The 12,179-nt window shown below is 43.2% G+C and overlaps 1 protein-coding gene across 1 annotated transcript in view; it reads right to left on the bottom strand.

Moving 5' to 3' along the window:
- Positions 1-12,179, bottom strand: part of LOC100081669 (cysteine-rich venom protein TEL1-like) — a 33,822-nt gene that overhangs the window by 1,419 nt on the left and 20,224 nt on the right. The window contains exons 4-8 of the mRNA XM_039910153.1: positions 8,661-8,789; positions 6,277-6,405; positions 3,601-3,691; positions 1,281-1,426; positions 428-525 (exon numbers count right to left, since the gene is read on the bottom strand). Coding sequence (XP_039766087.1) covers positions 428-525; positions 1,281-1,426; positions 3,601-3,691; positions 6,277-6,405; positions 8,661-8,789 — 593 coding nt within the window. The remainder of the gene's footprint in view (positions 1-427; positions 526-1,280; positions 1,427-3,600; positions 3,692-6,276; positions 6,406-8,660; positions 8,790-12,179) is intronic.

Genomic DNA, 12,179 nt, shown 5'->3' on the forward strand with positions numbered 1-12,179 from the left:
CACATGTATCATGAAAGGAATGAAAAATGATAGGCTGGTGTTTCAGAGGCAAGGTGATAGATCCCTGAGATTTGACTCCTCCCGAGTGATTCTGGATTGGCCCTGCCACTTGATGATTGCAGTTGTTGCCCAGAGGTGTTATTGACCTGTGCTCTCCCCTCCTCATCCCCATTGCCAGGGTATCTGAACACTGAGGACTGCCTAGAAGTCATCAATCAGGTGACCATACTGACTTCAAGGGTCCCAAGGTGAACCCTGCAGGAGAATGCAAAGTTGGTTAATGTTAGTTTAATCCTCACAGGCTCACAGTCGGGAGTCTGTCTGAAAAAGGATCTTTCTCCTCTCCAAATTATGTTCAAATATTATGCTTTCCCCATGCAGACCCGAAGGGGATGCTGGGATCGAAGGGCTACCTGCTCATACGTACGCATGACAGTACTGACAAATGAAGAGGACCTGAAATGACTTCTCTTTGGGGCAGTTGGCTGCTCCACAGCCAATCTGGTAAGAAGTGGACCAAACCAGCTGAAAGGATAAAAAGAGGAAATTCAATTATAAAGAAATGGGAATGCTACTATTAAGAAAAAATATGGCATCTCCCTCCAGGCGGGGTTTCCCTTAGTGTTATATTTTTCAGCCTTGTTTTCAGGATCCATTGACCAATTGTCCATTAGGAAGTTCTGTAAATTAGTGGCTCTACCTAATTGGTGCCCAGGATCAAAAGAAAGCCAGAAAATAATTTGGACGGAATCAGGTGATCTGAATATTTAATAATCCATGCCTTCAGAGGTTTCCCCAAAAGTCTATATTCCAATGGTTAGTACACTTAAAACTAGACCCAGAAAAACTGGGAAGGCACAAAGTGGGGTCCCTTTAAAGGGCAACTGCACAAGAGTCTAAATTAAGGGGAGGATAGGTGATAATTTGAGGAATAAGTTTTTTTTCACATCTTCTAGAAAGGGAGATGCCATTTAATTCCTTCAACATAACACATGGTCAATAAATGGTAGAGAAGTGGTGAAGGAGCAGAATCAAACCTGTAGGAAAGAAAAGGTATTTAAGAAAAACAGTGCCAGGAGAGCGGAGGAGAAATCCGAAGCTGACCTCCTCATCCCAGATATGAGCCGTGAGGATGGGTCAGAATGGATTCCCGTACTGTCCAGTCTGGCCTCCAACATTCAATCATATTTATTGAGCGCTTACTGTGTGCAGAGCACTGCACTAAGCCACTTGGGAGAGTAGAATGGTGTTTCCCCAGGGTCTTGCTCAGCCTACTGTACCTGAGTGTAATGACTGACCATCGCCCCACGTTTTGTTGCCCCGGTTCCGTACTGGAAGTTTTTGGATTCGTTATACCAGATTTGGATAGCATCTGACCATGACAGAGAGTAGGTTGCAAACAGCAGATTTTCCCCACAGGAATGATCTGTAAGCAAGGAAAGGCCTTGGTTATAACCTGCATCAGCTGGAACCTCATGCCTGAGGACCTGAATTTGTTTTCCTAAACTTTCTGGTTCCCACCAATAGTATTCTCAAAGGAAGCTCTCTGTATTTATTGAATGCTTACTATGTGCAAAGCACTGTACTAAGTGCTTGCGAGATCACAGAACAAGAGTTGGTAGGCAAATTTCCTACCCAGAATGGGCTTACAGCTAGAGGGGCAGGCAGACATTAATATGAAAAATTAAATTACAGATATGTACATAAGTGCTGTGGGGCTGAGCGTGAGGTGAATTTCAAGTGTCCAAAGTACCATGCATCTCAATGAGTAGGCATTCAATAAGTTCCAACTATGGCAGTAAATTATATCAATCACTGTATTAAACTCTTGGGAGACAACATTGAAGGTGATTTGGTAGACATGGTTTCCTCCCCTCAAGGAGCTTACAATTTAATGGGGGAGACAGTAAAATAAATTCTAGACAGGGGAAATAGTAGAGATTAAGGATATGTATATAAGTGCTGTGGGACTGGGGTGAATAACCAAGGGCTTAAGGGTTTCAGACAAAGGGCAGAAGAACACAAAAGGGAGGGCAAATAATGTGAGGAAATGAAGGCTTTGAGGAGTTGTGATTTTAGTTGGACTTTGAAGGTGGGGAGAGTGGAGGTCTGTCAGATATGAAAGGGGAGGGAATTCTAGGTCAGAGGGAGGGTGTGGGCAAGGGGTTGGAAGCAAGACCGATGAGAATGTGGTATGGTGAGTAGATTGGTGTTATGGGAGAGAAATGTGCAGACTGGGTTATGGTAGAAGATGAGCAAGGCTACATAAGAGCCTAAACGTAACATTATTATTATTATTATTGCCAAGGATTCCAAGGATTGCCTCTGCCCACACTGGCCTGCACTTAGATCCTCCCCTGCTCCACAGACAGTGCCTTCTGCCTAACAGATAATTCAGGAGTGGGTCTAGGGACAGTGATCCTCCATTTTTCTCAGTAAAATTACTCAGGGTGTGTTCTCCGTTAGACTAGAGGCAACGAGACAATTAGCTAGAAATATGGGAACACCGGAAGAGCAGGCACGAGGGCAGCGGTAGGGAAAACAGAAGGAAGTGCTTATAGAAGGTATATCCTAAATGCACTAGAAATTTATTTAATTCATTCAATCGTGTTTATTGAGCGCTTACTGTCTGCCGAGCAGTGTACTAAGAGCTTGGGAGAGTACAATATAACAATAAATAGACACATTCCTTGCCCACAACCAGCTCACAGTCTAGAAATCTAGTGTCTGGGAAGCTGCATGGATAAAGCACGGGCCTGGGAGCCAGAGAACCTGGGTTCTTATCCTGGCTCCACCACTCGCCTGATGTGTGACCTTAGGCAAGTCAGTTAATTTTTCTATGCCTCCGTTTCCTCAACTGCAAATTGGGGATTCAATACCTTTTCTCCCTCCTACTTAGACTGTGAGCTCGACTTGGAACAGGGACTATATCTAATCTAATTAGCTTGTATCTATATGAGAACTTGGAACAATGCTTGACACAAAGTAAGTGCTTAAGAAATAGCATTAAAAACCCTTCATGATACTGTTCACTGCATGAATTTATAATAATTGTGGTATTCATTAAGCGCTTACTGTATCATGGCCAATTACAGTTTTTGAACCACGTGGAGATCGCAGTCTAAGGGAGGATAAGAGCAGGATTTTAGTCCCCATTTTACAGATGAAGAAACTGAGGCACAGAGAAATTACTTGACTTGCCCAATGTCCTATGGAAGGCAAGTGGTGGAGGTGGAATTAGAACCCAGGTCTCCTGACTCCCAGGCCAGTGTTTTTTCCACTAAACCCGGCTGGTTCTTTATTTATTATTCATTTATTCTTCAGTTAAGTCTGATCTGCCTGTTTCCATCTGTTGACCTTATGGCCTCATAATATACTGTAATTTTGGACAAATAAATGGAGCATGATATGAAGTAGGTGAATTACAGTTCTTTATCCAAATCTACACTTCTGGATTATTTCCTCTGGAGATCAGGAGAGATGATATCCAGAGGAAAATAAAACTAACATTTAGCTGGGGATAAATATCAGCTGTATTTCTTCTCTCACTCCCTATTCATCTGCTTCCTCTGAGGCTTGTGGTGAGCCATGTCCACGCACCTTTAATCTGCCTTCCAGGTTGAGGGCTGTGTTGCACCTCACACTTTTCAGCCCAGTATCTGGCGTTTTGGGCAGCTTCTTCATTCCACTCCTATAAATTGAAAAGTAAGAATATTCATCCATCACAGAGTTAACTTGAGGGCCAATTAAACAGTCTCTTGCTCAGTAGATTTTATTTCCTTTATTGTTGGTTAAAGACCAATCTCCCTGAGGTATTAAGTTGAAAGTTGAAAAGAGAAGGATCCTATCCCACCACCTCATCTGTAAGTGAGACTCTCTATGGGTCACATATTAAGCCCATCAAATGAGCAGACAGAACCCCCAAAGCCTAGGCTGTTCTACTCAGATTAGGATTTATGATTACTATAAATGTGAGGCTCCAAGCTATTTCCTATGGCTACATGGCACTCTTCCCACCACTCTTAATTTGTAGGTGAGGGTCAGCTATAATTCAAATAGATTCCAATAGGAATGGGTGTATATGGATATATACATGGGTATATTGACGACCAGACTATATTAATAACAGTAATAATGGCATTTGCTACCATCTCACATAGATAGGTGGACATCACTAGAAATTTCTAAAATTTCCCAACTGTTCACTCTTCAGGAACCCTCCCAAAGGGAAAGCAATTTTCCTCAAGCTGCCAGTCATTTCAGGAGTGGGATTGGAAAATGAGGACGGGACTAGGAAATTCAGGAAAACCCCAGAGCCCAAAAGGGACCTGGATTTAGAAAAATGCAGTCTTGTGTTTTTCAGCTATTGTTAAGTTGAAATACTAAGCAATTACTGGGTTATCTGTCAGTAACCAAAGATATTTTCTGAGGTAGCTGAGTGTGATGAATTTGCTAATTGGAAGAAATGTGTTGTAGTGGAGAGGGGGATCTGGGCATTTAGCATTTGCTTCCATCGTCAGCATCTGGTCGGTGTAATGAAAGACTGGTGAGCTGACCCCCTAATACCTCTTGAGTTTTTCAGAGGGACTAATTGAATTGTACTTTCCAAGCGTGTAGTACAGTGCTCTGCACCCAGTAAGCGCTGAATGAATGAATGAATGAATGAATGAATGAATGAAAAATTCTAAGAGTCAAGGAATGGTGGTAGAAATCACTCCGGACACTTTGGGGGTAAACCACAATGTACCTCTGAGAGTGTCTCCGCTGCAATGACTTTAAGAAATTGCAAATAGAAACGTGGTGTTAAATCTGGGAGTCCGCCCCCCAAAAGTGACCCTGATTCAAATTGTATAAAAAACATTTTTAAAAAGCTTCGTGCCCTGTACAGACATAGGCATGGATTCCATTTTCCTTGAATTAGAAAGAAAAATGTTCGATGCCTTGTGCACATGTTGCCATCTTGTGACTAAGTCAGTGAATGTCTGTTTTGGTTGTCGGCATCCCATTGAGCCCTTGAAGCTCTCCTGCTGTATTAGTCGATCAATCAGTGGTATTTATTGAACACTTACTGTGTGCAGAGCACTGTACTATGCACTAGGGAAACTACAGTACAGTTGGTAGAAATGTTCACTGCTCACAAGGATCTTACACTCTAGAGGGAATGAAGAGGGAGACAAATTGAGGGAGGATGGGTTTAAAAGTTTGTGTTTATGGGTGATATAGGGGGTGATTTAGGGATTGGAAGGATGGAAGGAAATCCTCAGAGTGGATGCAAGGTGAAAAATGTTGATAACTGCTTCTTTTGAAAATTATCACTATTCAAAGATCTCCATGTGGCATCACTTGCCTTGCCTAATCCCTGTTGCCCCATAATAACGGCATTTGTTAAGCACTTCCTGGGGCCAAAAACTGTTCTAAGTGCTGGAGTAATTACAAGTTAATTAGTTTGGACATAGTCCTCGTCCCACATGGGGAGTACTATCTAAGAGAAAGAACGGGCATTGAATCCCCATTTTGCAGATGAGGAAACTAAAGCACAAAGAACAGCGTGGCTCAGTGGAAAGAGCACGGGCTTTGGAGTCAGAGGTCATGAGTTCAAATCCCCCTCTGCCACTTGTCAGATGTGTGACTGTGGGCAAGTCACTTAACTTCTCTGTGCCTCAGTTCCCTCATCTGTAAAATGGGGATGAAGACTGTGAGCCCCACGTGGGACAACCTGATTCCCCTGTGTCTACCCCAGTGCTTAGAACAGTGCTCTGCACATAGTAAGCGCTTAACAAATACCAACATTATTATTAAGTATCACAGTCGTATGGCCGGCAAGTGGCACGGGTAGGATTAGAACCCAGATCCTCTGACTCCCAGGCCCGTGTTCTTTTCACTAGGCCATACTCCTTCCATCAAAGATTCCCACCATTCATTTGTTGCTGAACTGTACTTTCCAAATGCTTAGTACAGTGCTCTGCACACAGTAAGCGCTCAATAAATATGATTGAATGAATGAATTTATCACTCCATCCCCAACACTTATGTATAGACAGATCTATGCCTTTGTGAATATATTTCATATTTTCTGTGAATTGCCCCTCATCCACATGTTTAAAATTCTTCAACAGTAGGGCTCTTTACTTTGTAATTCCGCTCAGCACCTGGTACAGTTGTTGGACAAAGGTGAGCTAAATATTAGTACAGCTGTTACTGCTATTCCTGCTGCTTTCACTAATGAAGAACATAATGACAAATACTAAAGGGCAGCTTTTTAAGGGAATCTCTTACCATTTTCAGCATGTTTTTAGCTGGTGGCTCCACAAGTCTCCTGAGGGTATTGTGCTTGTTCACAATCTCCTGCTGGACCCTGGTAGCTACAGTGGAAATGGCTTCATATGGGACTCTAGGTGGGCCAACCTGTTACAGTGAAATAACTCTGTGAATCTTAGCTTTGCATTGCTTGGTTCTGGAGTCCTGTTATCACCCAAACCTTTCCCAAAAATTTTCAGTGAAAGTAAATCTCCTCTAGCATTCAGGATCTCCTTTCTTACACAGACCCACTCATTATTATTATTTTTGTTATTATTATTATTATCACTGTTAGCCATGATAATAATAGTGGTATTTGTTAAGCACTTACTATGTGCCAAGCACTGGGGTAGATACAATAATAATAATAATGGTATTTGTTAAATGTTTACTGCATGCCAAGCACTGTTCTAAATACTGGGGTAGATACAGGTAATCAGGTTGTCCCACGTGAGGATCACAGCCTTAAACTCCATTTTACAGATGACGTAACTGAGGCTCAGATAAATTAAGTGGCTTTCCCAAAGTCACATAGCTGACAAGTGGCAGAGCCGGGATTAGAACTCACAACCTCTGACTCCCAAGCCCATGCTCTTTCCACTAAGCCATGCTGCTTCTACAAGATACAAGACATGAGATAATCAGATCCCACCTGAGGCTCACAATCTAAGAAAGAACAGATGAGGGAACTGAGGCACAGAGGAGGTAAGTGACAGAGTTGGGATTAAAACATAGGTCCTCTGACTCCCAGGCCTCTAGTCCATGCTGCTTCCCAATTACTCAACAGATTAAGTGAGAAGTGCACTCTCTCTATGCCCTTCCCTCTACAGCAGGGTTTCTCAGAGAACATTGTGGGCTGAAGAGGCAAAGCAGAGTTCCTGAGAAACTTGCTGGGTGAAGAGCAGGGCTGGCTTCAGATGGTAAGAGAGCAAGACAGCGGCCTCCAAGTGCTCTGCCAGAGGGGCAGTTGCAGGATGGCTGTGGACAACGATCAAAAATTGGAAAGCCCTGGTCCTTAGAAGAAATTTCCCAAGAACCTCCTTTAAATATAAGACCTCAGAAAGCTGCAATCTCCTTTTTCTTCCTCCTCACACCCACCTCAGGATCATGGGGTAGCTCACTACTTGCCTTTTGCTTTATATCCCTTTGGTGACTGCCACTTTTCAAAATTAGCTTCCTCAATTCCCTGAAGTCCCCACCCTTGTCATCTGTCTGCCCAATCCCCATCACCTTCCCATCTCCTGCCCAACAGTTTGGACTAAAATGGAGGAGGAGGAAAATTAAGACAGACAAGCTAGGGGGAAGAGACATGTAGTAGAGAGTGATAGGAAGAGGTATATGACTACCCTGTCCATCCCCATACTCTTCCTCCACCAGTGCCACCTTTAAATAGCTCAGAGCTCTGTAACTTGAAATGATGGGGTTCCTTTTTTTATGGCCTGAAGTAGTGATGGAAAAATTGCTGGCCTGTACAAACCAGGCTCTTCATTTAAAGTGAAAGGGCAGCAGCATTAATGGCAGCCATGATGTCTGCATGAAAGTCCTCAAGTGGCCTTGTAAAGAAAATGAGATAATTTACCAGTTTTAGATTGCTGTTATTTTTAAACAGCTCAACCTTCAACCCAGTAGACATGAAAGTAGTCAGTTGACTATGTGAATGACTGCAAGCCTGCTTTGAAGGGCATCGTGGTTTCTCTTGTTTCAGTAATTTGCAGATGAGGGAATCTACATTTTCCCAGCTGCTGTTGAATCCTGCATATAACTCTAATAACATTTAGATTAATGGCCTGTCTTGCCCAATTTCCCACAAGACTTTTAGCAGTGATTAACAGCAGAGCCATTGGAAGGGATATAATCTTGAAAGAGAATGGGAAAAGGTTTTGGTCAAGAAGCCTGTCTACAGTGGGACTAAGTGTGCCAACTCAGCATGTACTGGAGTGGTGTCAGTACAGAGGCCTCAGGATCTCCAGGATTCATGTCCTCAGAATCAGAGCCCCCGGGGCCTTTAATCCCACCCTACTTTCCCACGTTCCTGTATAAGAGTCATTGAATGCTGCTTTCATTCAGATTTTCAGCCTGGGCTGATTACTGTGCCTCATCAATAGGCCCCGTTTTATGGTTGTGACTGTTTTGGAATAACAACAACAATAATAACTTGGAATTTAAGTGTTTACTACATTTTGAGCTCTAAACTAAGCACCAGGGCAAATACGAGATAAACAGATGGGAAACTTGCTAAACACTATTGATACCCAGTCTACCCAGTATAATTTGATTAATCATTGTGTGTGTTTGTCCTGAAATATCAGGGTTTTGTAGTTGGGTAAAAATTTGGTCTGGATCGTGTAAAGCTCAGCACATACCCCTAGAATGGAGATAGGCAGGATAGCAGCCACAGTCAAACAGATGATGAGTTTTCTCATTGTCATCTCTGAAAAAGAAGTGGATATCACACACTGGCTCTTCTCACAAGGCATCAGAGCACCTTGACCCTTGGAAGAGAGCAGGAACCAAATTAATGACTGAACAGAAGTTAGGATAACCACCTTCTAGGATTTCCATTTGTTCTGAGGAACAGACAGTGCTCAGACACCAAGCCACAGGATCAAGTCCCAAAAACCTCAGTCCCAACAACCTTGTTTTGGTGGACGTGGTGGATGAGACTGGCCCAAATATTATGGAATCAATAATAATAATAATGTTGGTATTTGTTAAGCGCTTATTATGTGCAGAGCACTGTTCTAAGCACTGGGATAGATACAGGGTAATCAGGTTGTCCCTCGTGAGGCTCACAGTCTTAATCCCCATTTTACAGATGAGGTAACTGAGGCACAGAGAAATTAACTGACTTGCCCACAGTCACACAAGTGGCAGAGCCGGGATCCCTGAAATGAGATTGAGATGAGGGCTGAATTTTAAGGGCATAAAATGATTTTGTTGGCATCCCTTTTTCCCCTTTCTGTAATCCATTTTAATATCTGTTTCCCCCGGTAGACCATAACCCGCTGCGTGCAGGGATCACGTCTGCAAACTCTTGTGTTGTATTTTCCCAACAGTACTCCATGCAGAGTAAATGATAACTCAATCAATCAATGATATTTACTGAGCACTCAATACGCCCTCCCTCTTCACATCCGCCAGACGATCACTCACCTCACCTTCCAAATCTTATTAAAACCACATCTCCTCCAAGAGGCCTTGCCTGAATAAACCTTCATTTCCTCTTCTCCAACTCCCTTCTGCATAACCCTTGTGCTTAATTTGCATCCTTCCCTCAGCCCCACAGCATTTGCATACATATCTGAAATTTATTCATTGACATGAATGTCGATCTCCCCCTCTAGACTGTAAGCTCGTTGTGGACCAAATCTCTTGTATTATACTCTGCCAAGTTCTTAATACAGTGCTCTGCACACAGTAAGCACCACCTGGGGTAGGGACAGAGGGAAGTCGGTAGATGACAGTAGCTAGAGAAGCAGCATGGCTCAGTGGAAAAAGCACGGGCTTAAGAGTCAGAGGTCGTGGGTTCTAATCCATGCTCCGCCACTTGTCAGCTGTGTCACCTTGGGCAAGTCACTTAACTTCTGGGTGCCTCAGTTACCTCATCTGTAAAATGGGGATTAAGATTGTGAGCCTCACATGGGACAACCTGATTACCCTGTATCTACCCCAATGCTTAGAAGAGTGTTCAGCACATAGTAAGTGCTTAACAAATACCAAAATTATTATTATTATTAGAATATGGAGTGAGTGGAAGAGGTGGATGATATGGGCTTCCAAAGAAGGGAAAGAAAAGGATGGAGGAGGTAGAATGGTGCGAAAACAGCAATGGGGGTGATAAGGGAGCTAACATCTCTCTTGGTGGTTGGGCCTCGCAGTTTGATGAGAGATATGAGTTTTCATATGATTCTTTTCACGCAGCCCTGCTCTGTCTTTTTCTGAGGACAGGTGGTGGTACACCTGACTTTTAGGTCTTGGACCATCTGTCCAATGTGACTTTTTGCTCCTAATTCTAGAGATGGTCCAGAATCGAGTGTCCTCTTTCCTGCCTACTGTGGGGCAGATTGGAGGCCAAACTGGGTTGCATTGGCCCAGCATCTCTGAGAGGCTTCTCCTGTGTTCTCTGTGACAACCTGATTCTCCTGTGTCTACCCCAGCGCTTAGAACAGTGCTCTGCACATAGTAAGTGCTTAACCAATACCAACATTATTATTATTATTATTATCTTCCTTCACCATCAAAGGACAGGCAGCCAGAATGAATCCCTCCCTGTCCTTTAGGCTCTTATCTCATCTCCTGGCCTTGCCTCCTCCATCTGCTTCCTGACTTGGTTTTGGTTCACCTCTAGCAAGGACTCAAGGTGAGAGTCTGTTCTATGTGTCTGATTGAGTAACTGGCAGATGCCAGGAATGATGGCAGCAGGGTGGTTCTAGGAGCCAGTCAGTGTTTCACGCTACCTGAGCAAACCTCGTATCTTCCCCCCATGATATCAATGCACAGATAGATCAAATATTAGACTTTGGAAGCTTGGCCACAGGGCTCCATAGCTGTGATCACAGTATGCTGTTGTGCTATTAAACTACCAAGCCGAGAAATTTATTTTAAGGGAAATAGCGTGGCTTAGTGGAAAGAGCACAGTCACAGGAGTCAGAGGACCTGGGTTCTAATACTGGCTCTGCCACTTACCTGCTCAGTCACCTTGGACAAGTCACTTCACTCCTCGCTGTCTATTTTCTCATCTCTAAAATGGGGATACAAAATCTGTTTTTGCACCCCATGGGGGCCAGGGACTGTGTCTGATCTGCAGACACTGTATCTGCACCAGTACCTAGTACAGTGCTTAGCACATATTAAGTGCTTAACAAATACTATTATTATAATTAATGCAGCTTAGGAAGTCAGGTAGTCAGTCAATCATATTTATGAGTGCTTACCGTCTGCAGAACAATGTACTAAGTGCTTGGGAGAGTACACTATGAGAATCTAACAGACACACTCCCTGCCCACGAGTTTACAGTCAGCAAAAACAAATGTCAGCAAAGAACTCACTCCCTAGAACCACCTTCCAAGCTCCAGATCCTGTGCTTGCATCCTTCCTCTTAGAAGCTACCTTAAAGGAAGCCCAAATTTTAATTCCCCTGCCAGTCTTTAGAAATGCCTTCGTGGAATAATGTGATTTGTTTTCCTAGCTAAGGGTGCCATCTAGTGAGGAAGGTGTGCAACTTTTAAAGTTTAGTTTCTGGACATTTTATGGGAACAGCGCCTGTGGAACTCGCAAAGAAACCTTCATTTTAAAATCTTTTTATTATTTTTCAGGGCCGAGGCTGCTTTTTCTGTGGCTTATTTCTCCTCACTAGCACCTTCCAAAGAATGATATTAGGGTGATAATAGTACCAACTCATCCTTTGATTGTGGAAGTAGAAACAGTGCTTGCTAGTGAATGATTAAAATATAGCAGTAGAAACATCAGTAGCATTCATGGAGTGCCCACTTTTTATGGTATTTGTTAAGTAATAATGATAATAATGATGGCATTTGTTAAGTGCTTAATATGTGCCAAGCACTGTTTTAAGCACTGGGCACTGTTCTAAGCGCAGGATAATGATGGTATTTGTTAAGCACTTACTATGTTCCAAGCACTGTTTTAAGTGCTGGGGTAGATACAGGGCTATCAGGTAGCCCCACATGGGGCTCTCCAGTCTCAATCCCCATTTTACAGATGAGGTAACTGAGGCACAGAGAAGTGAAGTGACTTGCCCAAAGTCACAGAGCTGACAAGTGGCAGAGCCAGGATTAGAACCCACAACCTCTGACTCCCAAGCCTGTGCTCTTGCCACTTAGCCACACTGCTTCTCTTAATGTGTGCCGGGAACTGTACTAAG

Source organism: Ornithorhynchus anatinus, chromosome X1, assembly GCF_004115215.2.
Source record: "Ornithorhynchus anatinus isolate Pmale09 chromosome X1, mOrnAna1.pri.v4, whole genome shotgun sequence".
Lineage (NCBI taxonomy): Eukaryota > Metazoa > Chordata > Mammalia > Monotremata > Ornithorhynchidae > Ornithorhynchus > Ornithorhynchus anatinus.